Source organism: Zingiber officinale, chromosome 11A (genome assembly GCF_018446385.1).
Source record: "Zingiber officinale cultivar Zhangliang chromosome 11A, Zo_v1.1, whole genome shotgun sequence".
NCBI classification, from domain to species: Eukaryota; Viridiplantae; Streptophyta; class Magnoliopsida; order Zingiberales; family Zingiberaceae; genus Zingiber; species Zingiber officinale.
In genome coordinates, this window is record NC_056006.1 from 38,798,984 (window position 1) to 38,825,949 (window position 26,966).

The 26,966-nt window shown below is 37.4% G+C and overlaps 1 protein-coding gene across 10 annotated transcripts in view; it reads left to right on the plus strand.

Annotated features, from left to right (window-relative positions):
- Positions 1-25,115, plus strand: part of LOC122031818 (thiamine-repressible mitochondrial transport protein THI74-like) — a 74,777-nt gene extending 49,662 nt beyond the window's left edge. For all 10 annotated transcript variants that reach the window (XM_042590971.1, XM_042590970.1, XM_042590975.1 and 7 more), the window contains one exon: positions 24,370-25,115. In XM_042590971.1, the coding sequence (XP_042446905.1) occupies positions 24,370-24,647 (278 nt within the window). In that variant the 3' untranslated portion in view covers positions 24,648-25,115. The remainder of the gene's footprint in view (positions 1-24,369) is intronic.
- The last annotated feature ends 1,851 nt before the right edge of the window (positions 25,116-26,966 follow it).

Genomic DNA, 26,966 nt, shown 5'->3' on the forward strand with positions numbered 1-26,966 from the left:
GAAGAAGCACGAGGTGTAGAAGAAAGATAAAACAAGGTGGAAGCTTGAGGTGGATTTTCAATAAGTCAACTAACAAGGTGGATACATCCAATTTATCAGAACGCTGAAAGTCCTCAAGAAAGGAGAGGTGGATTTTCAATAAGTCAACTAAAAGGTGGATACAACCAATTCATCAAAAAGCTAGAAGTCCTCTAGAGAAAGGAAGGAGTGGTTGAGATATTGCTTAAAAGGTGAATTGCATTAGAGAAATGGACTTCTTGACTTGGTTAGTCAACATCTTGTTGTTGTTAAAGAAGCCTAATGGAAAATGATGGATGCGACTTTACTGATCTGATAAAGCATGCTCATATTATTGCTTCTTATTACTTCTGATAGACTAGATAGTGAACAACACAACACAATATGAAATGTTAAGTTGTTTAGGTGTTTTCTCAAACGTTTTGAATGGCCAAAGAGGAAACCCACATCCCTATGAACTACTAAATGAATTTGTTGTTACAAGTCATGCCCTTTGATCTAAAATGCAAGCACTACATTCCTTTTCTCCTCAAATCCAATTCTTTCCACCTCCAGTGTCTTCGGCACCATATGTCAGCATGACGCTAAACCTTCTTGCTCGATTGGGGGTATCAAATGTTGGCGCTACTCGGAATTCCGTTCTGTTCTCCTGTACAAAAATTTGTACAAGCACAGAACTTTTCCTAGCAACCCATGTGCTTTTCAGAAGTTAAACTTGAATTGCAAACGAAATTTAACATTATTAATCCAAGTTTAGCCCATGTATTTATCAGAAGTTAAACCATATTACAGAAGTTGATTAAATATCTATTTCAATGATTGACTTCCAGGTCGTTGGCGAGACACTCGACCTTCTTGGGTATGAGATCATCCACCACTTTCTAGTCAAAGCCTTTCAAAGAAATTGAATATTTAAACTCCTTACAGTAAACCCTAGGGTAAACTACAAAGACCTCAATCAAAGTATAAGATCGCTAGCCTCTTGTGTTGGTACTTCAGGATCCATACAAAGGAAAAATAAACTAGTACACAACGGAAACAATTAACTAGTTATACCTTTCTTTGTAGCTTAAATACCTCTTGATCTTCTGTTGTATTCCTCTCCTCCTCTTGGACGTCGTGTGGGCGACGATCTACCAAGACGCAAAAAACACCCAAACCCTTCTTTCTTCCAAGACTTTCGGCCACCAAGGGATCAAAGCTAGGAACACCACCTCTTGTTCTTCTTTCTTCCTTGCAACCCGCCGGCCACAAGATGGTTGAAGCCTCTTGATGCCACCGACCTTAGGTGAGAAAGCAAGGGGAGAATAAGAATATGAGGGGGCCGACCATAAGGAGAATAGAAGAGGAATAGAAATTTTGTAGATCATAGTTATCAAAAGTGCTCGCTTCGCCCGCTTAAGCGCAAAGCGAAGCGAGGCGCAGCCCTTGCGCTTCCGAGAACTTGGAAGCGCAGCAGGTTTAAGAAGCGCGCGCGTCGCTGCGCTTTGCGCAGAAGCGAGCGAAGCGCAGCGACCCTAAAAGATGCCTTTTTTGTTTTAAATTTTATTTAAAGCCCTAATTAATCTTTTTAAACCTGTCTCTTCGTAACAAAATTTAAAATAAAAAAAATTGATAAAGTTTATTAATTCATATAAATTTAATTTAAAGATATAAAAAATAAATTAAAATTTTAAAAAACTTAATAAATTGCATTAATTTATATAAATCAGATTTAAATATATAAAAATTATTTAAAATAAACAAAAATCTAATAAATATTATTAATTCTAATTTCTAAATCAGATTTAATTATTTAAATTTTAATTAAATGTATCAAAAATATTAAAAAAATCTAATAATCTTATTAATTTTAAACTAGATTTAATTATTTAAATTTTAAACATAATATTTTAAAAAAAATCTAATAAACTTTATTAATTATAAATCAGATTTAATTATTTAAACATATAAAAAATATTTTTAAAATAAAAAATCTAATAAATTCTATTAATACATATAAATCAGATTTAAATATATAAAAAATAAAAATCTAATAAATATTATTAGCACATATACATCAGATTTAATCATTTAAATATATAAAAAATATATGTAAAATAAAAAAATCTAATAAATTTTATTAATACATATAAATCAGATTTAAATATATAAAAATAAATATATTTAAAATTAAAAATTGTAATTAATTTGTATAAATCATATTTATATTTTGATATTTTTTTACTGTTTTATATTGTTTTACTTATTGATTGTTTATTACTAATTGCAGTGCTCTTGACTCTTGAGTTAACCATGTCAAATATAACAATTTCATCCACTCGAAAAGATATTGCTTGGAATTATGCAACATGTTCAGATCCTAAAAATCCAAATGTTGTCAGTTGTATTTTTTGTGGTAAAATAACAAATGATGGAATTTATCGACACAAGTTACATTTAGTCGGGGGCAATAGAAATGTGAAAGCTTGCCCGAAATGTCCCGAGCATGTTAAAGAAGAAATTAGAGAGTTTATGCAAAAAAAGAATAATTTGAAGAATCAAATGGATGAAATTCCTCATTCTGATGATGTTGATAATTTGGAAGAAGATGAAGAAGATGATCATCAAACTAAAGTGAAAGGGAAACGACCAATATCAGATTCAAGCAACCATCCTACGACCCAAGGTAAAAAGTGTAAACAAACTGGGCCCATTAATCTTTATTTTATGAAAGATGTCGATGAAATTGTCAAACAAAGACGTGCAAAAAGCAAAGGACAATTTGATGAAAATAAAAAGAAGTTAAGAGATATTGCAGTTGAGAAATTTGCAAGATGGATGTATGATGCTGGAATTCCCTTCAATGCTGTTAAATATGATTCTTTTGAGCCTTGTATTGAAGCTATTGGACAATTTGGATCTGGGATGAAACCTCCATCATATCATGAAGTGAGGGTTAAGTATTTGAAGAAGGAGTTGGCAAATACGCACTCACTTCTCAAATCCCATGAAGAAGATCATGCTAAGTTTGGGTGCACAATCATGGCAGATGGATGGACAGATAAAAAGGGTAGGACTCTTATAAATTTTTTGGTGAATGGTCCCAAAGGAAGTGTATTTGTCGAATCAGTTGATGCTTCAGGCTATTCTCACACAGCGGACAAAATGTTTGAGTTGCTTTCTAAATTTGTGTATCGCATTGGAGAAAAAAATATGGTTCAAATTGTAACAGATAATGCAAGCTGTAATGTCAGTGTAGGTAATATTTTAAATTTTTGTTAAATATTAGCCTGTTATTTCCAAGTTCCAATTAATAATTGAATTATATTTTTAGTTTTTTTTGCTTAAATGTTTTTGTTTTTTTAGGTCGTCTTTTGGAAAACCGATTTCCACACTTATACTGGACTCTCTATGCAGCTCATTGTTTAGATTTGTTGCTTGAGGATATATTCAAAATTCCTCATCTCAGAAAATTGCATGAACGGGCATTGATGGTGAATGGTCAACAGACCACAAGTATTGAGCATGATGAGAGAGTTTACTGGACAGAGAGACATGGTAAGAACCGCAAAGACACGTTTCGCAACCGCTTTTTTGACTTTAAAGCGGTTTCATGTACAACAAGCAAATTTGAGAAAGATGTTTACATCTGAAAAGTGGGCAAATAGTCGATTTTCCAAAGAGGCCGCAGGAAAACGTGTAGCAGAAGTGATATTGATGCCTTCCTTTTGGAAAAATATGATTTTTGCATTAAAAGTTGGTGGTCCATTGGTGAAAGTATTACGACTGGTAGACGGTGAAAAGTGATCTCCTATGGGTTATATTTATGAGGCAATGGATAGGGCCAAAGAAGCTATTGCTGCGTTATTTAACAATAATGAAGAGAAATATCGTATCATTTTTGAATTCATTGACAAAAGATGGAACATTCAACTGCATCGACCTTTGCACGCAGCCGGATATTTCTTGAATCCAGAGTGTTTTTACTCACACCCTGATATAAAAAATGATACAGAAGTGATGGAGGGTTTGTATAAGTGCATATCTAGATTGGTGAGAGGTGAAGATTTACAAGATAAGATCACGAATCAGTTGGAAAAATACAAGAAAGCAGAAGGACTTTTTGGTTTGCCAATGGCTATCCGACAAAGAACTTTAAAATCGCCAGGTAAATTTATAAATAATATATTGTGCAATAATCAATATCAATATTGGATGGTAATAAAGTTAATCTTATAATTTATATGTTTTTGTTTTTCAAGCTGATTGGTGGTCTTCTTATGGTGCATCAACGCCTGAATTAAAAACATTTGCAATGAAGATTTTAAACCTCATATGCTCTTCTTCAGGCTGTGAACGTAATTGGAGTGTTTTTGAACATGTAAGTTGGATTTTTTTTAATACATATTAAAATTTATATTATGAACTTAACCTTTTATTTTTTAATTTTTTTGTAGATACATTCTAAGAAAAGAAATAGGTTGTCTCAACAACGATTGAATGATTTGGTATATATATCAAATACAATAGAGCTTTGAGGAGAAGATATGACATGTGAGATAAGATTGATCCTATTACTTTGTCAGAGATAGATGATAGTAATGAATGGTTGTTGGGAAAATTGGATGATAGTGATAAAGACAATGATAATGATTTTGTCTTTGAAGGTGAAGATTTGCGTTGGAGTGATGTAGCACAAGCATCTGGAGTTGGTGAAAGTGCATATGACTTTCGATCTCGAAATGTGTCTTTTTCAAAAGGGACATCATCATTTGCATTAGCAAAAAGAAAGCAGTCTTCAGCTCAAACTAGTCTTGTAAATGAAGAAGAAATTAATCTTGATAATGAAACTGAAGAAGAAGATACTGATGGATACAAATCAAGCGATAGAGCTGATGACATAGATTTAGACAATGAAGATGAAGAAGATGATTATTTTGATATTTGATATTTCATGTATCATACTTTCAAAGACTTTTAATTTTCAGTAATCTGCAACTTCATCAAAGAATATTTTGTTTATGGTTATTTGGATTTTCAAAGACATTTTGAAAGTTTTTTTAATAGATATAATAGCCCTTTTGTTTATTATGTTCTTTTCCGTAAAGTCCGCGCTTCGCCTTGCGCTTTGCGCTTTAAGCCCCAAGACCCTTGAGCGTTTTTTTGCGCTTTGCGCTTTTGACAACTATGGTGTAGATGATTATTTCCTCTAAGACACCATCTATCCTCTTTTATAATCCTTGGTAATGGCTAAAAAGGAAAGATTTTAACAACAATTAAAATTTTTCTTTTAAATTTCCTATTGTGGATGACTACAAAAGGAAAATTTTAAAATTAAAAATCCCTCTTTTAAACATTATAAATGGCTAAAAAAGGAAAGATTTTTAAAATTAAAACCTCTTTTTTAAATCATGGTTACAAAAAAAGAAAGTTTTAACAAAAATAAAATCTCTCTTTTAAACCATTGTAGATGACTACAAAAGGAAAGATTTTTTTAAATTTAAAATTCTCTTTTAAAACCATGTGAATGACTTCAAAAAAGGAAAGTTTTTAAAATTTAAAATCTCTTTTAAAACATTGTAGATGGCTACAAAAAGAATGATTTAAAAAATTAAAAACCCACTTTTAAACCCATCTTGGCCGGCCATAAGGATGACTTGGGTGGATGCGAGGCTTTATACATAGAGGCTACAATAGGGACCTAGAGGAGGAATTGGTTTTGGCCTCCTGATGAGCTTGAGCTTCCTGTGTTCGACCCGAACATCCAACTTAAGTTCATCAATAATAACTCATACCACTAAAGAGTTATTATTGAACTACCACACCAATCCCATATTACATTATGGACTCCTTATCATGAGTGTGTTAATCTCCCGGTGTTTAAGATATCGAATGCCCATTAATTAAATGAGTTGCTGACAACTCACTTAATTAACATCTAGCTCCAAGAGTAGTACCACTCGACCGTTGTCGTATGAACTAAGTCCACTGTGGGGTTTTCCTCAAGGGGACATCATCATCCTAATAAATAAGATACAGTTTCTTCTATAATCAACAGCACATCATATAAATAATATTATTTCCCAACTTATCGGGCCTATTGATTTAACGAATAAATCTCACCCATTGATAAATTAAAGAAATAAATACTAAGTACATGTGCTTGTTATTATATCAGGATTAAGAGTATGCACATCTATAATAACAAAGGTTTTGTTCTTTTATGCAGTCAGTATAAATCGAACAACCTCAAATGGTCCTGCTTAATACACACATAGTGTACTAGTGTAATTTTATAGTTAAGATAGGCTAATACCAAATTACACTACAACCGTTCCAATGGTTTGTCCATATCCATCTCGGTTGTGAGCTACTATTTATAATTTATAAGGAACTGATAACATAATCTTACGTGTGACATCGCATGTTATCTGATATAAATTAAATGACATTGCGTTTAACTAAATGCGAACATTTGAACAATGTGATTCTCATTTCAAAATAAATGTTTATACAGAAAAGACTTTTAGTATACATTCTAACAATCTTCACTTATCTGAAAAGTATCTTGCGTATATGTTGGCATCATCGATCTCCATCCCTCAGCGTACCCATAGCTCTGCGAAAGGGCCTTGGTGAAAGGATTTGCGGGTTATCTTGATGCGATCTTGGCGATATGACTTCTCCTCGCTTTCGATGTCTCGTGTCGGTGGTACTACGCTCAATGTGTTTACTTGTTTTATGGGTTCGTGGTTCCTTCGAGTTTGCTATTGCACCACTATTATCACGATAAATTGTGATAATTTTGAAACCAATCACATCTAAGTCCATGAAGTTTGAGCCATCTGACTTCTTTGGGCTGCGTCGAGGTTGCCACATACTCGACTTCCGTGGTGGAGTCGAAACACATTTCTACTTAACATTCCTCCGTCTTATGGCTCCACCTCCCAAAATAAACCACATACCACAGGTCGACTTCTATTGTCCTATCGATTAAGTCCGAATCTGTAACCGGGGCAAATCATCTGCACAGTAAACTAGCGTATAATCTAGTATTTTTGGTATTTGATATATGCTACGGCGATCAATGTCCTTGTCACGGGTTACCTTGATATCTCTAACCGTGCCAACAAAGCGGATATCCGGTCTCGTAGAATCACATACATTAGGCTTACTACGGTGAGCGTAAGGCGCCGTGTCCTCTATTTCCTTTGATGTTTTAGGAGACATCTCTTTAAATAAAGGTACTCTATGCCGAAAAGGTAGAAAACCTTTCTTGGACTTTTACTTGCTAAAACGAGCTAGAATAGTATCGATGTATAAAGCTTGAGATAAACACAATATTCTTTTCTTGCGATCCTTTATTACTTTGATCCTAAGAATATGTCCACATTCTCCCAAATCCTTCATATCAAACTGCTTGGACAACCATGCCCTTACGTCTGACAATACTTTGACATTGTTGCCCGATCATGAAATGTCATCTACGTATAGTGAAATACCACCGTATTTTCCGTCGTTCTTCTTGTATACAGAGACTCATCGGGACATCAATAAATCCATAAGATTAGATCACTTCATTAATGGGATGTTCGAGATCTGAAGCTTGCTTGATTCGTAGATAGACCGATTGAGCTTATATCTGAGATGCTCTTTGCCCGTATGATGAATCCCTCTGGTTGCTTCATATGGATATTTTCTTCAAGACTTCTATTAAGGAAAGCTGTCTTGACATCCATTTGCCAAATCTAATAATCCATATGAGCGACAATAGATAAAAGAATCCGGATAGACTTAAGCATGACTACCGACGAAAAAGTTTCCTCATAATCGATTCCCTCTTTCTAAGTATACCCTTTTGCAACAAGCCTTGCTTTGAAAGTTTCCACCTTCCCGTTTGTCCCTCTTTTTCTTTTGTAGACCCATTTACACCCAATGAATTTTACACCATTTGGTGGTTCTACAAGGTCTCATACCTGATTAGAATACATAGATTTTATTTCAGAGTTCATTGCACTTTGCCAAGATGCTGCATTTTTATCTTGGAGTGCTTCATCATATGTGCAGGGATCAGGTTCATGTTTACTAGGGATCAAGTCCGACTCCCAAAAACATGAATCTATCAGGTTGCCTAACAACCCTCCCACTACGACGAGACACTACTTGTGATTGTGCATCATTTGTGACACGTGTTGCAGTTTTTTGTGGTATCTCTTCTTGTACCGTTGGTACTAAGGTAAACGTGTTTTCTCTTATTTCCTCAAGAACAATTTTACTCATGGGCTTGTAGTTCATTACATAGTCATTTTCTAAAAATCGGGCATTGGTGCTAACAATGACCTTCTGATCTTTAGGACTATAAAATAAACCACCTTTCGTTTCTTTAGGATAACCCACAAACAAGCGAATTTCTGTACGTGATTCCAACTTATCAGCGTCTCCCTTCAGCACATGTGCTGGACTACCCCAAATCCGAATAGTTTCAGAGTAGGCTTACGCCCATTCCACAATTCTGTGGGAGTAGAGGTTACTGACTTAAAATGATTTAGAATATACAAATTGCCAACCAACGTATCAGAACAGATAACTACCATATTTTTCTTAACAACTACTTTATCATCAAAAGAAATAAAATATCCATCCATAAATAATTTAGAAACTGAAATCAAGTTCTTTCTAAAACATGGTACATAAAGACAATTTTTCAAAATCAATGTTTTGTTTTTATCAAAAGATAAATAAACATCTCCTACTGCAACAGCCACCACTTTTGTAGCATTGCCCATATAGACGGTAATCTCCCCTTGATGTAGTCGTCGAGTTTCCTGGAACCCTGCAATAAATTGCATACATGATCAGTGACTCCCGTATCTACACACCACGTACCGGTAGATAACACCACTAAACATGTTTCAACTACTAGAGAATAACATATACCTTTATTGTTCTCCTTTCTGAGAGGACAGTCCACTTTCCAATGTCCAGACTGCTTGCATGTGAAGCACTTGCCCTTCGGCTTCTTCACACCTGTATGCGGCCAGTCCCTTGAGATCGATTCACTTTCTTTGCTGAACCAACTCGTTTCTTTTTCTTCTTTCTGCCTTTCGACTTAGAAGCAGAAACATTTTCAGTAATGTGAATTTGAGAACTTTGACGAAATAACCCTTCTGCTGCTTCAAGTTCTGTCTAAAGTTCCGCCAACGAATAAACCCTTTTGTTCATGTTGTAGTTCAGGCAGAACTGCTCAAAACTTTTAGGCAACGTTTGGAGAATGATATCGACCTGGGTTTCCCGATCGATTTTTGCTCTAAGGACTTCCATCTCATTCAAAAGAGCCATCATTTTGAGGATATGATCTTTTACGGATGTTCCCTTAGTCATGGTGGTCGTCATCAAGTTTCTCATAGCCTCTGCCCAGCAGCCCGATTCTGGTGTCCGAAGAGTTCCTTGAGATTGCACATCATGTCATAAGCGGTAGGCATGACCTGATGTTGATGTTACAGCACATTTGACATAAAAGCCAAAATGTAATACCGCGCCATCTCATCTGCTCTGACCTATTTCTTATGATACTCAATCTCCTCTTCACTAGAATCACTATTAGGCAGGCTTGGACAGATCTCAAAAAGTATGAACTTGTAACCTTTAGCAGTTAAGACAGTGTCCAAATTTCATTTCCAATCAATGCAATTAGGACCAGTAAGTTTGTTTTCTTTCAATATAACAACAAGAGGATTGAAAGCCATTTGAAATTCTAAGAATTACAAAATATTTGGTTAAAACTTTAGAATTTAAAATAATATTGATTCCTCAAACAATATCATTTAAATTCACCAACATCTCAAAATATCGTGAATTTTGTATGCCACTATATAAATTCAAACATTTGTAGGAGAGATTTTACCCATTAATTTTATTATCTTGTCAACCTAACTTTATAACAAATAAAATTAACACTCTGTTTGGAAACAACTTAAGTGAAGGAATTGAATTGAATTCCATTAGGAATTGAATTCTGCCAGGAATTGAATTCAATTCCTATGTTTGGAATGGATTAGTGAATAATAGAATTGAATTGAATTTCTTAATTTGGAATCTATTTGAATTGAATTCCATTCTTATACATTTACTATTTTATCCTCATAACTAATCATTTAATAATCAAGTTAAGTATTAGAGAATAGAAAGAAGGGATCGCACATTTAAGACAGTAGTATGAAGAAGGTGGCGCACGGGAGAAACGGTGCAAGGAGAAGTTTTCGACACAAGGAGAAACGACGCACGGGAGAAAGGCAGGAGAAAACAAGAGAGTCGGTAGATGGACAAAGGGTTTTAAGTTAAAAGGGCAATTAAATAATTTTAGTTGTTCATGGTAAATCCCTATCCAAATCTGATCATTTGAGGTCTGATTTACTATTCACGTTTTGAATGGAATTGGAATTGAATTCCATATCAAATCCATCTCAAAAATTCATTCCAAACTATGGAATTGAATTCCAATTACCATAAGAATCCAATTCCATAGGATTCCAAACAGGGTGTAATAGTTGGTTTTTCTTCGGTCACACAAATAATAGCAGTGACTCCGATGGGGAGGATACTATTAAATGCGCCTAAGTGTATATCATTACTTGATACTTAGTCTATTTAATAGGATTGTGCCCCTTCAGATGGAGAGGATCACACAAACCTAAATACTTTCCTATAATCATCCATAAAGGAAGTTTGATCTAGTGATCCGCAAACAAACTCATCTGATGTGGAGGAAGACACTCAAAGCCAACGCGTAAGTTTGAATGTATCACTTACAAACCAGCAATGGAGACCGTGAAATTTAAATAATTCCTCTCCCACTTAGTTATTTAAAACGAGGAATTTTAACATGCACACACACAACACATATAAACAACATAAAAGACAATAAATATGAAAAATAATTTTCCAACTATTATGGTCTCATCCATAGCTGTCCTCCGTGTGCCACCAACCCTAGCCGCCACCAACGGGTCATGTCGTCGCGTCTATCTTGCTTCCTTTTCCACTGCGCCTCTGTCCTCAAATAACACCACGCCTCGCAAGAATACGATCCGCGACAAAATAAAATTTTACATTTATCGATCCTATATTCCACAAGGGAATGTACATATAATCTAGATCGAATAGAATGTAAAATACTAAAACTAATCAGCTTGTGCTGTATTTAATAATTCTGATAAATGCTGTAAAATGCCTTAGCGTGCAGGGGTCAAATCACACAAACCCAATAGGATATAATAGTTGATGATCCGGTTGTAAGAATCGGAACCCCATAACGAGGATCAACACGGGAGGTTAAAGGGCCCGGTGGCCCGTCGGAGAAAGAACGGCCGGATTTAGAAGGAAGGACATCGGTAGTAAAAGGCACCGGTAGGGATCGGGTTAAGCCTCGATAAACGATGCATATGGCCGGCGGAGGGCGGGCCGCCCGGCGAGGAATTAAGGCCGTCCGGACGACGTTCTTCGCCGGTCGGTAGGACGGACGTCCGGCGGCGGTGGGTAAAGAAGAACACCTGGCAGCCGTCAAGTCGTATGACTACCCCATACCCCTAGTCTGGCGACGGGGTGCCTTGCTGTCCCATCAAAGACATGCTCGGACTGTAGCAGTATAGTGTCAGGTAAGCTCTCTGACAAGTACATACCAAGGTATGGGTGGCTGACACGTCTGCACCTCGGTGAACGTGCATTAGTTCTCTCCTCGCTCTATATATAGAGCCTCTTACTTCGCCTCAGGTACGCGGAAAATTGATCTCTGGAGCCACCTTTTGCAATACTTCCTTGCCTGACTTGAGCGTCGGAGGGTCGACGCCGGGAACCCTTCCCAGCCCGATTTTTGTGCAGGTTCGCCGGAGATTCGTGCGACCAGACGGAGGTCTACGTCCTCGACTAGGAGCGCACCACGTGCCCAGCGTCCTTTGGTTCGGTGATTCAGACAGGATCAGTTGGAACTAGGATGTCTGCAACCACATAGTTAATCTATTTGCACATCCTACTATTATCCTGCCTAAATTTATGTAAGAAAAGTACATAATTTAATTGAAAACCAAATGCACAGAGGCAGAAAACTAGCTCTGATACCAATTGTTGGCACTATTCGGAATTTCGTTCTGTTTCTCCTATACAAAAATTTATACAAGCACAGAACTTTTCCTATCAACCCATGTGCTTTTCAGAAGTTAAACTTGAATTGCAAACGAAACTTAACATTATTAATTTAAGTTCAACCCATGTATTCATCAGAAGTTAAAACATATTACAGAAGTTGATTAAATATCTATTTCAAGGATTGACTTCCATGTCGTTGGCGAGGCACTCGGCCTTCTTGGGTATGAGATTATCCACCATTTCTTAGTCAAAGCCTTTCAAAGAAATTGAATGTTTAAACTCCTTACAGTAAACCCTAGCTTAAACTACAGAGACCTCAATTAAAGCACAAGATCGCTAGCCTCTTGTGTTGGTACTTCAGGATCCATACAAAGGAAAAATAAATTAGTATACAACGGAAACACTTAACTAGTTATACCTTTCTTTGTAGCTTAAAAACCTCTTGATCTTCTGTTGTATTTCTCTCCTTTTCTTGGACGTCGTGTGGGCGACGATCTACCAAGACGCAAAAATCAACCAAGTCCTTTCTTCTAAGACTTTCGGCCACCAAGGGATCAGAGATAGGAACACCACCTCTTGTTCTTCTTTCTTCCTTGCAACCCGTCGGTCACAAGATGGTTGAAGCCTCTTGATGCCGCCGGCCTTAGGTGAGAAAGCAAGGGGAGAATAAGAATATGAGGGGGTCGGCCACAAGGAGAATAGAAGAGGAATAGAAATTGTGTAGATGATTATTTCCTCTAAGACACCATCTATCCTTTTTTATAATCCTTGGTAATGAATAAAAAGGAAAGATTTTAACAACAATTAAAATATCTCTTTTAAATTTCCTATTGTGGATGACTACAAAAGGAAAGTTTTAAAATTAAAAATTCCTCTTTTAAATATTGTAGATGGCTAAAAAAGGAAAGATTTTTGAAATTTAAACCTTTCTTTTGTTGGTGCAACCTTAGGTCAAGGTTGACCTGGTTGACCAGACTCGAGTTGACTTGACCCGAGTTGTGTTTTGATGTTTGACGAGTTATGTTTGACAATGTTTGACGTGAACAGAAAAGTTGTATCTTGACGTTTCTGAGGATCTGACTTGGGAGATTGTGGAGTGCGACATGGTCAAGGTTGACTGGTTGACCCGAGTGAGTTGACTGACTCGGAAAAGTCAGCGAGGGAGCTTGGCGGGAAAAGTCAGCGGGGAGCTTGGCGTGGGAAAAGTCAGCGGGGAGTTTGGCGTGGTGAAAAGTCAGCGGGGAGCTTGGCGGGAAAAGTCAGTATGGAGACTTGGCGGAGAAGTCAGTATGGAAGCTTGGCACATGGGAAGTCGGAGAGGCTCGGTAGGCTCGTTCTCGGGTTGTGGTCGAGAGGGCTCGGGAGTTCGTTCTCGGACCGGATGGAAGTCGGAGAGGGCTCGGTAGCTCGTTCCTCGACTGTGTTCAGAGAGGGCTCAGTAGCTCGTTCTCTGGACCGGATGTGGAAAGTCACGGTGAGTGAAGCCGAGGCGGTGAAAGTCCGGTGAGTGAAGCCAGGCGGTGGAAAGTCTGGTGAGTGAAGCCAGGCAGTTGTGAAAATCCTAGTGAGTGAAGCTAGGTGAAAGTCACAGTGAGTGAAGCCGAGGCGGTGAAAGTCCGGTGAGTGAAGCCGGTTGGTGAAAGTCACGTGAGTGAAGCGGCGGTTGGAAAGTCTGGTGAGTGAAGCGGGCGAGGAAAATCCGGATGGATCGGGTGATTGGACGTCGGTGTTGAGAAGGTCAGTAGGTCGAGGGTGGCCGGATACTTGACACGAAGAAAAAGTCAAGTGGGTGAAAGTTGGCCGGACACTTGGTGGGGAGTCTTAGCGGTCGAGGGAGTGACCGGATGTTAAGTGATGTACCAAGTCGAGGTTGACCGGATATTGGTTTGGACTTGGTTTGGGCAAAACGAGTTACGGATCGTCGATGGATCGATCCGGTGATCTGATGGTATACGGATCGATGCGGTGACCGATCGGTAACAACGATAGCCCTCGAGTGTTATCGATCGATGCGGACCGATCGAGCTAACGATCAGAAGGCAAGAAGTTCGGGAGAAAAAGGAAGGGACATGCATGCTGATCGGTCCCTGGACCGATCAAAGGAAGCTCTGATCGGTCCCCAGGACCGATCAGGGTCTTCCTGGACCGATTAGGACATAGCCTGATTGGTCCAGGCTTAGCCTGATCGGTCCCCAAGACTGATCAGAACACTCCTGGACCGATCAGGAGTGTGCCTGATCGGTCCAGGCCCTAGCCGTTGCGACACAACGGCTAGTTTATGTGTCTTCTTCTTCGCAGGTTATATATCGAGATCGAGGCCTCTACAGGAACACTTCTTGCTCTTCCTCCTTACTGCGATTTGAGCTTTGCTGAGCTCTCGGTTTGCTGAAGCTTCGCGTGAGCTTCGTGCTGGTTTTCTAGCTGCTGGAGCCGTGAAGCTGCTGCTTCATCAACGGACTCCGACGAGAAGGCAAGCAAGTGTGTTTACAATTTCTATTGTTCTTGTTTGTTTCCTCTATTGTTGTACTCCTCTGTTTTGCTGTTGCAAAGACTTTGTGGTGAGGTTTCTCCACCCAGAAGGAGTTCATATTAGTCGGTTATCCGGGGTTTCATCCACCGACGGATTGATAGGCTTCGTTCACCTTACGGACACGCCGAGGAGTAGGAGTTTCATCTCCAAACCTCGTTACATCGCTGCGTCTAAGGTTTGATCTTCTCGTTCTCATTTCTATTATTGTATTTCCGCTGCGCTAACTAGATTTGTAGAAAGAAACGTTTTCTAACATCTTTGGGGTCGGCTATTCACACCCCCCCTCTCTAGCCGAGTACGACGATCCTAACATCTTTTAAATCATGGTTACAAAAAAGGAAAGTTTTAACAAAAATAAAATCTCTCTTTTAAACCATTGTAGATGACTACAAAAGGAAAGTTTTTTTTAAATTTAAAACTCTCTTTTAAAACCATGTGAATGGTTTCAAAAAAGAAAAGTAAAAAGTTTTTAAAATATATATATATTTTTTAAAACATTATAGATGGCTACAAAAAGAAAGATTTAAAAAATTAAAAACCCACTTTTAAACTCATCTTAGCCAGCCATAAGGATGACTTGGGTGGATGCGAGGCTTTATACATAGAGGCTACAACAGGGACCTAGAGGAGGAATTGGTTTTGGCCTCCTGATGAGCTTGAGCTTCCTGTGTTCGACCCGAACATCCAACTTAAGTTCATCAATAATAACTCATACCACTAAAGAGTTATTATTAAACTACCACACTAATCCCATATTACATTATGGACTCCTTTTTATCATGAGTTTGTTAATCTCCCTGTGTTTAAGATATCGAATGTCCATTGATTAAATGAGCAACTCACTTAATTAACATCTAGCTCCAAGAGTAGTACCACTCAACTTCATTGTCATGTCGGAACTAAGTCCACCTGTAGGGTTTACATGACAATCCTTATGAGCTTTTCAAGGGGACATCATCATCCTAATAAATAAGACAGTTTCTTTCTATGATCAACAACACATCATATAAATAATATTATTTCCCAACTTATCGGGCCTATTGATTTAACGAATAAATCTCACCCATTGATAAATTAAAGAAATAAATACTAAGTACATGTACTTGTTATTATATCGGGATTAAGAGTACGCACATTCATAATAACAAAGGTTCTATTCTTTTATGCAGTCAGTATAAATCGAACAACTTCAAATGGTCCTGCTCAATACACACATAGTGTACTAGTGTAATTTTATAGTCAAGATAGACTAATACCAAATTATACTACAACCGTTCCAATGGTTTGTCCATATCCATCTCGACCGTGAGCTACTATTTATAATTTATAAGGAACTGATAACATGATCTTCTGTGTGATACCATGTTATTTACAATATAAATTAAATGGACAACTGCATTTAACTAAATGCAGACATTTGACCAATGTGATTCTCATTTCAAAATAAATGTTTATACAAAATCTAGACTTTTAGTATACATTCTAATATCAAAACCCTAACTTCGAATGGGATTTTAAATCTTTGACAACACTATGTAGATTTTTTTCAAGGTTCTACTCCTTTCTTGAAAACCTTAAAGACCAAGTGAACGGCGAAGAAAAAGATGCTTTTAAAGGATTAAAAGAAGATTTTTGATAGTCTTTTGCAATTAGCTTGACCAAGTGTGAGGAATCAGATGATAATTCACTTAAATATTAGAACATGCATTGAATCCTGTTTTAGTGAAAGAAGAGGATCTGGGGTGACTGATTTACTGTGTGTCTTATCATGAAAGGGTCAAATTAAGATAAGCAACATTGAAAAACCAGTCTATTCATTGGTGATAACCCCAATCTTCAAGCATATTTCTAGGGGCATACAATTCAAGTGTTGTTAAGTTATCCTTTACAACAGATTATATCAATCTAATGTGCCAGGGAGAATGCTATATCAGACCATCGAAGTGAGTGAATTTGAGCTGGTGTTCCAAAGGAAATTGGCCTGAAGGATCAAATGTGGCAGATTTTATTGCAGAAATGACAAAGTTCATAGAGGAGTTTGGAAGATGAGTGTCGTATATAGATGTACCCACCACTAGAAGCAACGGGGGAGCTGGTTTAGTGTTAATGAATATAGAGGGGTGTTCTTTTGAGAGGCCATTGAGATTTTAGTTTGTGTTGACTAAGTCAGAATAGTAGTGGGGTTAATTTTGCTATAGCGATGATGACAAATAACTTTCATGTGTTTAGTAGTTTTCACATGGTAGTGAAGCGTGCTTGAGTTTGAGACTAAAGTAAGTATGGCAACATACCTAGAAAAGTGCAACTGTTGAGGGAGCAATTCCAGTCTTTTAGCATCATTGTGTATATTCTGAGACCAGGTGATACCAATTTTGATGCCCCTCCCAAGGTTGTCATAATGGCATTAAAGGGTATGTGTGAAATAGGAATGATTCTAACCCAAATTATCCAAGGATTTTGCTGTTAACATGCTTAAATGTCGCTATTGGATGGATAAAATCTATGCATACATGCAAAGGGGAAATTGGCATTACAAGGTAGAAAGTTCACGAGATGTGATGCATGGAAACAACGTAAGTGCAAAGATTTTGGTATTCAAGGTTATGAGAGCAGGTTACTTTTGGCTTAGTTTGCACAATGTAGCTGAATTTGTGAAGTGTGAGTTCTATAAAAAGTTTGTTAAAATAACCTTTCTACTTATGGGGGTTGATATCCTTGAGTCTTTTCCATGTTAAATAATTAAGCAAAACATTTTAGTTGTTGGAGTTGATCACTTTTCTAAATGGGAAGAAATAGTGAGGAATGCACAAAGAAGCAATCGGAGGATTCCTCATGGAAGAACATTAATTCAGTTTGAAATACCTAGAGTTCTGATACTGGACAATGGACAGTTCAGTTCTAAATTGAAGTAGTGTTTAGAATATGATATTGATTTAAGATTCACCTCGGTAGTGCATTAAGCACAAACTGTCGACTGGCGGAGGTTCATAGTACTTGATGCAATATTGAATTGGTATTGACTTTAGAACAACGCGAGGGGAGGAGCTTTCTAGTACTTTGGGCATACAAAACTACATTGAGGTCAATGACAGGAGAATAACCTTTTAACGTGGTCTTTGGTTTTGAGGTAATAATTTTGGTAGAAACAACAATGCCATCATATCAGATGCTGAACTTCACTCAGCAGTTGTATATGAACATGAATTTTCTAGTCTGTTCAGAATCATACTCGAGGGCATATTGTACAATTTAAGTTGATCATTGTCCAAGTGTATAATAAGAATATGTACAAATGGGAATTGAAGGTCTAAATTAGAAGCATTACAGTTCCTATAGAAATGTGTATTTTACATTTTAGGTGGAAGATATGGTCATATGGAAATAAGAAGCAACTCTGCCTACGCAGCAAGGAAAAAATATGCAATTATGCATAACTTGGAGAGGCTAAACAAGGTCAGGGTGCAACTCAGAACACTCAAACTTACTACTGTGGAAGGGAACCTAAACATGGCATGCAGCCAAATTACTGAAAGTTTTACTTGAAGTTCAATATGCATTTCCATTACTAAATGGGTGTCTTTGGGCATTATGATGTCATTCATAATAAAATTCTAACATTTCAAAATATTCAGTCAGCAAAGAAATCGAGCAAGATGATGGTGAAATGATCACATCTCTGACAAATTGAATGCAACAAGTATGATTCTCGGAACGAGTTGCCAATAAAGTATACCCTTTGGTTTAACTAAAATAAGGTAAAGACTATAGGTTGAACTGCTGATGGACAGATCACATCAGAAGACAGGTGTCTTAAGGTTACAAAAGACAGCCTTATCTATCATCAAGTAAAGAGGTGAACCATACAAGTAATAAAAAGCAGACCTAAAAGACAAGGTCCTAAGTTCTTCTCTGTCAAGGAAAGAGGTGAGCCTTAAAGACTGTAAAAGGTAAGCCTGTTTTGAAGTAAAGAGGTGAACCCTAAGGCCATAAAAAGGCAGATTTGAAAAAATAAAAAATAAAAATCTGAAGTCCTTACCCACAAAAAGGAAAGAAAGTGAGCCCTATTGGTTGTAAATGGCAGACTGAAATTTTGATCTATTTCAATACTGATTTAAAATTACATTTAATTATATGCCTAGCCAAACAACAGAAATTCAAAATACATAGTGACTCTAGCTAACAACTAGAAATTGAGCTGAGTGAGCTTTTCTATGCAACCTTCCTTTTCTTCTGCATTTTGTTCCAGGAATGGGGTGAAGCTCCACATTGTCATCAAATAGATCTACCCTTCTTCGAGTTGGTCATCACCCTTAGCCTTTTTGTAGTTTATGGGAAAGGTTGATTCCAAGGAAGGTATGACTTGAGTAGCTTGATGGCAGAAAAGTTAGTAGCTCAGGTGGAAGAAGATTCTAGCATATTTAAGTAGATCCGCTGTGAAATGATTAGAGTCCTTATAGGCCTGAATTGCCATATCGAGCTCTTGTTATACATGATTTCAGGTTAAGTTCCTAGAGGTGAGCTTCTATAAGTTTTTTACCAGCTTTGCTAAGTATTTTTACTGCTACTTAAGTAAGGTATCGAGGCCAAAGATGCTCATTGCTTGAGCCTTGTATTATCGAGTAGAGCTTGGTGGGATGAGGTGACCTAACTGTGCTCTAGAACTAACTGTTCGTGTTTCCCAGCAAGTTACTATTCTTTGCTTTTTGATTAGGCGAGTGAAATTCACAAATTTTCCATTTTCTTTGTGAGTTTCTTCTGCTGGCCGATATCAAATTGAGATCCTTTCTTGAGTAAATCTTTATTCTCTATATGGAACTTCTTGTTCTTGGCCTGCTCAAGCAGCCAATTAATATGAACTCCAACATCTTGTGCATAGTTTTTGAGAACCATGTGTTCATGGAAGAAGTAGTTTGTGTTTGACAAAAAAGGAGTTTATTTTGGAGGTGCCTATACTGTGAAGCTAGACAGAAAGAATGGGCAGCAGCACACCATGAAGGCTTCTGGTTTGTTTCGAGCTTCTTCAGGACTCATTAGTGTCTTTAGCTTCCTATTGGGTTTGGAATAGTGTCCTTAGGTTATGGAAAGTGATTTTGAAGATTCCGATTATATAGTTGTATGCAGCTCAACAAAGTTTAATGTTGTATCAATTTGGGCCTTTGAACTCAGTTTGAGAGGATCCTTCATTTGAATCCTTAAAAGCTTCAAAATCTAACAAAGTTGGGGCGCTGAGAGCTGTTTTTGTGTGCTTAATACCTCGGCCTTAAAGTTTATAGGCTATATATGCTTCTGGAAACTCCTAGAGGGTGTTGACCTCTTGTAGCTAAACAATGTTTCGGGAGTGGTGGGTTGTCAAAAGGTTCAATAGGATCTTGACAACATGATTCTCTTGTGGAGGGAGCTTGGCCTTAGGGGTTGGAGCAAGGGTTTTTTGTTTTGGATTGTGAGAGGTGCTTTCCTTATGTTTTTTTTTTCAAGATATCTCGAGAAATGATTTAAAAAATCTGACTTGTAGTCCACCAAGTTGATGTCTATATCTAAAAAATGGGAAGAATATTAAGAGGATAGAGCTAAAGTAGTAAAATTGCTCCCTGGTATCAGGGTCATACCTTTGTGACTCCTAATTCTATAATTTAAAATTGACTTTGCATAATTTTTTACGGAAGATTGAGTTGCTAATAGAGCTGTAAACGAGCTGAGCCGAATAGTAAGAGGCTTGAGCTCGGGCTTGGTTCGTTATCTCTAAGCTTGAACTCGATTCGAGCTTTAGTTTTAAAGCTCGAGTTCGGCTCGTAATAAAATTAAATGGCTCGAGTTTGGTTGGAAAAAAACTTGTTTAAAAATTAAATGAGCTTAGTTCGAGCTCGTTTAAGATATATATATATATATATATATATATATATATATATATATATATATATATATATAAGATAAACGAGCCTCTTAACGAACACGTTCGTGAGACTCTAAACGAATATGTTTGTGAGCTCACGAACCAAATGCTGTTAAGCTCGAGCTCGGCTCGTTAACTTGATCGAATGAACTCGAACGAACTTTTTTTCGCACTGATACCTGAATAGCTCGCGAGCGGCTTGACTTGTTTACACCCCTAGTTGCTAATGCTCTTAGAGAGGATCTTGACATCACTAGTGGGTGTGCTGGCTAGGAATAAAGAATTTCCTCTTTTGATGTAAGAGGAGATCTCCTTGGTTTTCCATCTATTCTAGAGGGCTTGTTGAGCTTCCTTTCAAAAACCAAGCCGGTTCTTTGTGGAATAGCTTGACATTCGCCTCGATACTTAGAGCATAACATTCAACAATGAAGACTTCTAAATGATGCCAACATGTTAAAGAAAATTGAGTGATGCACACCCTCCCTTTTGATTTTTGTAGTTGAAGTATGAGGGTGAAGTGGAAGTTGGAGTCCGACATTTAAATACTCTTAGAAGATAGTAATACAGTCAAATGGTATATTTTATCTGTATTGGAGGGAGCACAGAGGAGGAAGGACCTCAAAATGCAGTTATCTTCTCAAGTATAACATCAATATGGTAGGAGGGTTTGGATTAGAATCCTTTCCAATTGCTCAGGTTGCATTAGTGATGTGCCTTAAAGATAAAAGAAACATTAACATCCTTGTTTGATGAAAATGTTCGGCTACACACAAGAGAGACTAGCTTCTATTCATCACACTCTAAGATAGAAGAGTGATAAGAATCACCAGTAGCCTTGTTTGATAAGAAAAGTTCACCACAAACAAGAGAGACTAGTTTTGATTTGCCACACTCTTAAGGAAGAGTGATAAAAATCTATGTAATTCGCCACTAAACAAGTAAATTGCTTAAATAAGAACTTAGGGAAAAAATGAAATCAACACTTAAATTTTAAAATTCAAACTCTTTCATTACATTAAACCTTTTAATGTAGATAATACTCTTAGAACAACCCTCTCCAAGTATGAGAACTAAAGAAAATAAATAAACATCAAACTATAAAACAAAAACAAATTCTCTTGAAACTTGAACAGCTTGGACTAATCTAGTTGTAACTTGCTCTAGAAGACTTCAAAATACACGTTTGATATACAAATTAAAGTCATTTGATTCCACTTCAGTCAAAAGTTATGTCTCCAAAGTTTGCCTCATGCTCAGCTCATTACTGCTCTGCGAAGCACTTAAGTTGTGAGATTTTTATGGGCTTCAACTCTTTAACTTGGACTCTAAATCATCAAGTAGGTTGAGCTTTCTTCTAGAAGTCCAAGTTCCTGGCCGTTGAATGAGTAATTGGCGCAAGACTAGGATCATGAATTTGGGCAACCTATATATCTTTTTGATTGTGGGCCACATCAATTAGGGATAGCACGAATAGGTGAATAGGTTGTGTCTGCCCTGCTTGAAATTGGAAAGCCTTGACAAGGTGAATAGGTTGTGTCTGCCCTGCTTGAAATTGGAAAGCCTTGACAAGAGCAATTTTTCTAAGTTATGCTTCGGTTGAATCAAGAGTTTTGAAGGAATGAGTAAGCATTCAAGTTACGGGAGATGCAAATCAGATGGCAAAGGTTGAGAAAACCCATGAATGCTCATACTAAGTGCAAAATGATTCTATTTAGGATGCTAAACAGAGTTGGACTAGCAAAAAAAACGTAAAAATGTGAATTAAGCTAGAGTAGAAATACTTGCTGACAAAAAGGGCAAACTGAGTTGGAGAAAAGAATTTAGGAGACTGCTACAATAAGTAGGCAAAAGTAAAAATTATAACCAGCCGCACTATTAATATCATAAGATTATTAGAGGAGAGAGATTAAGTGTGAGTGTGGTTCGAGGTAGATAATAATTAGTGGTGATCAAGAGTTATACTAGGATACTGATAGGGAAAGATCAAGTGAGATTTTGCATAAAATTTCACCTAAATGCTTTGGGAAGGTAATTGATATGGGTAAAATTATCCACTTGTTTTTAGGAATTGTTGGATGAGTGATGCGTATATTGTGGAGATTAATAGTGTGAGTAGAGGTTAACTAAGGCTCTAAGCTTGACTACTGAGAAGCCGACATGTGCCCAATCAATTTACTGGGATAGTTGGATCCACCTGCACTCCTTGGTTACATGGTGGACTGCAATTTGGTGATGTTCAATTTGAGGCCTATCAAAGGGGACCAGGGACTAGGGCCACGTGGAGGAATGAGTAGTTTGGAGATCTGCTACAGTGACTGGCTATTCTCTGGGCAAGACCTAGCTAGGGGTGAGCAAAATTTTGATTAAACCAGCTTTACCGACCGAACTGACTGGATTTTAAAGTTTGGTTAATTTAGAAATTCAATTTTTTTTATTAAAATATTGATTATATCGATTTTAATCGGTTCGATTTTAAAAGTTAAAATTTGGTTAAACTGAAAAAACTGATCTTTTTGAGGCAAATTGAATAAATCCCAAAATTGTAATAAAAATCCCAAATTCCTTTTGCACGCTAATTCTTACGTAGGCTTATGCCGAGCTCGGCGCCCTACCTGCTGTCGTCGACTCCTTACCTCCTACCTTCTGCCAGGCTGCTCGATGCCCTCCCCCTGCCCCCTCCGCGACTTCGACAACTGAAGGATCTCATCGCTCTAGTTGTCGGCTCCTACCTTCTGCTCGGTTGCCCGATGCCTCCCCTCCGCGGCTTTGACAACCTAAGGGCTAGGCTAGATGCTGCCGCCAGCTCCTCTTTCCCAATGCCCTCCCCCAAGGCTTCCACAACTAAGGTCCTTGGAAGAATTCCTTTGCTCTCGCCTCTCGAAGTAAGCTTCATTCTAATATTCTTTTTTTCCCCCTTTTCCCTTTCCTCTTGATTCCCTTTCTTCTTCCATCACTCTTCAAAGAATTTGAAAGATTCCTTAGCTGTTGCTTGCTTTTCACGGTAATTAATTTTTGGTGATTAATTTGATGCTTTTCACAAGGATTATTTGAAAGCATATTCAGTGATTAATTTTGCAAGAAATCGGTTAAATTCAGTAGGGATTAAAATGAAGTTAAAGCCTGAGAAATCAATTAATTCGATTAAAACCGAATTAATTGATATTATATCGGTTCGGTTTATTCGATTTTTGTCCTAAAATTCGATCGGTTCGATTAGCTTGAAGAAAATTCGATTTGTTCGATTTCGGTTAATTCGGTTCGATTTTAACTGAATACGCAACCCTAGTCCCAGCCAACGAATAATAGCAACCTCACATTAATCTCTTCAATATTTGCCACGTTGGCACATTAATCCGTATTACACAACCCACAACCTAGCTTCACCTTAATCCTAAATTCCTAATACAATTCATTAGGCCAGCTCACCTTGGTGAAGCCGTCTTTAGCTTGATCAAGCCTTATTACTACTATGCTCCTACCAGTCAATTGTACTAGACCTAATTCACAATCCAACTCAGTTCAACTCTTTTCAATTTGGTTTCCTTTAGTTCATTTTCCTAACCAAGGTCCAAACTAGATCCAAAGACTAATAATAAACTTCCATTTGCAGCTTTATCCGTATCATCCATCTACATATACTTGTTATGTAAGAAAAATATTGTCCAAAAAACACGTTATGTTTAAAATCTCAAATTCACTTTCATTTGGTCACACAAATTTTTTTCTTTTACAAACATAAGCATTTCTGCTGTGTAAATTGGTTTAAGGTCGGGAAATAATGCAACACTAGCTCATTTGTTCAATACAGGTTTGCTGGACAATGTGCTAAGTGATTACTTGTGGGCAGAAGCAATCCATCTAACTACTACAACGGTGGCAACAGCAGGTCTCACAATTCAGGTTCCGATTGCTGCAGTTGTGGACTCTCTGACTGGACATGCTCCTCACCTGCTGGATTACATTGGAGCTGTTGTTGTTATGGTTGGTTTTACTGGGATCAATATACCATCTGATGATTCAGTTAGGTCTTTGGTTATGGAAGAAGAGCAGGAGACTACTACCATTGATGCTTCTTCTGAGAGATGACATTTCTGATTCCTTAAGTGACTTAAGCAATATGTAGTTTTCACCTCCCATAGGTGAGTTAGTTAAATTTATCGCATATAGCTGTCAAGTTGAAGATCCCTTTACAGTAACCAACATATGTGGCATGCTATGGAGCTCTGTCTTAATTCTCTAAGTGGGATGTGAAGATAGGAACACTTACTCTCACCGGAGGAAGGAAAGGATACTTGAATTTCAGGAAGTGAAGTGCCTATATTCTAGATTGGAATGAAAAGATTAAGTGGTGTAAGTGTGGTAAAGAGGGATTCAATTGCGAGGTTTATGTGCAAGTATATTTGTTGGGATTCTAACTATATCTCCTTTTCAATCACATGCATAAATGTAGTCGGTGGAATTTTATCTCATGAATTGAACTTGGGATCGATTTGATGTCCTCATGTTGATGCTTATGAAATGAGATTGTTAGCAAGTAAACGATAAATAGTTTCATTTACATGTCATAATTCTCTTGATAATTTTTCATTTTAATGTTTAGTTTAACTGATATATCTTATTTATGCCAGCCATTTCTTTTAAAGTATTATGTGCTCAATAGGGCTACAAGAGTATTTGTGCATTGGATGTTAATGAAACGGAGTATGATCATCTTCTCTTTCGGTTCTAATTATTCTATTCATAATCACTAGACATGGATATTTTTGAATTAAATAAATTAGTAGAGATGATTGATGCTCATCAGAGTAAAAAAAAAAAGTCTCATGTATCCATTAATTAGAGGACGCTAGGGAATTATGTGAGTGTTCATTAGAATGATGTCATGACTTACACAGGAAAGTGGACCTGATCATGAAGGAATTCATGAATTGTGATTGTATTTTGTGTTGTTCTGATTCAAAAGAATCTAGAATTATTTGAGGACAAATTTATATTGAGCAATTATGCAAATTTGAGCACTTTATACATATTTTATAATGCCAAAATAAGACCTTTTCTCTTGTCTTAGATCAAAAATACCTCTCCATCTTCCAAAGACCTAGATCTATTTTGACGAATAACTAGTGATTATTTTTATTTTTATTTTAAAAAAATTATTATACTGATGCGTCCAAATTGGATCGCCGGTAACAAAGCTTTCTCCGATGACATGGATGAATCTACGTGGATTAAACATGTGTCAGGGTGCTAGAGAAGTTCGATAAAGTATCTTTACTACGATAAGGGAGTCCTTAACCTTAACAAATGGGTAAGCAATGAATTGTTTAAGGTACCACTTTCAGTCAGTGTCCTAACTGATGTGTGCAAGAGTTGGTCGGTCTCCGTGGTTCAATAGGGGGGATTGTATTTGTACGCTACGTGTTGTCTAGTAGGCTAAGTAAGAGGTTCTAATTCTACTTCCTTTCATGTAAAGTTCTTGAAAGAAGAAGCTCATGATAAGCACTAAAGAGAGCACAAAAGAGAATCAGAGGCCCCTTCCTTTATCAGCACTAACTTTACCCTTTTTATATGACCAAGTTAAGGAGCCCTAAGGTTGTTGGGCCCTAGGGATCATAAGTCGTGTTAGTATGGATAGTGAGGAGGAAGCTCTGACCAATACACTGTGAGGGGGGCTTTGACCAGTAATGGTTGGGATTTGCTCGCACCATGCCCTATTGTACAAATACATATCACGCTCTGTTGTATACATACAAACTACAAGGAGGTTCTGACCAATGATGGTCACGGAGTGTCTCCCGACCCCTTCCATGTCAAAGATTACACCCAGGAATAGGCCAGCGATCAGAAGCCAAGCCCATCATAAGGGGCTTGAGGAAGGCCATGATGCTAAGAGGGGAGGTTAAATATGAAGCTCAGAGATCCATCACCTAGGTCATTTTGAAGGGCTGAGCTATAGGAGGGACTGGGATGGCTGAGCCACGTGAATAGATTCAAGAAGTCGAGTTAAATGGGACTTAGGAAGCTAAGCACTTGAATTGGGGTGCTAAGTGGAGGGGACGATTCTTGTATTAGTTATTATCTTTAATTAGTGGACTTAATTATATGTTATGTATACAAGTACAAATCGAATCCATTAAAGTGTTCTAACTTAAGTTTATTGGGTTTCGGGTTATCAGATGTGGGTTGAATGTGTAGAATTCTTTAGCCTAATTCGTTATCATCTATGGTTTAATAACAGATTGATTGCCTATATAAGGGGAAGTCTCCAAAGGTTTAGGCATAATCTTGACAAAGCTTTTTGATTTTCCATTGACCTAGAGCTTTTCAGCATCGCCATCCTTTAAGCTCCTTGGAAATCTTTTCGTTTTGCTTCTGCTTCTTCTTCTTTTTCCTCAGAAATTATTT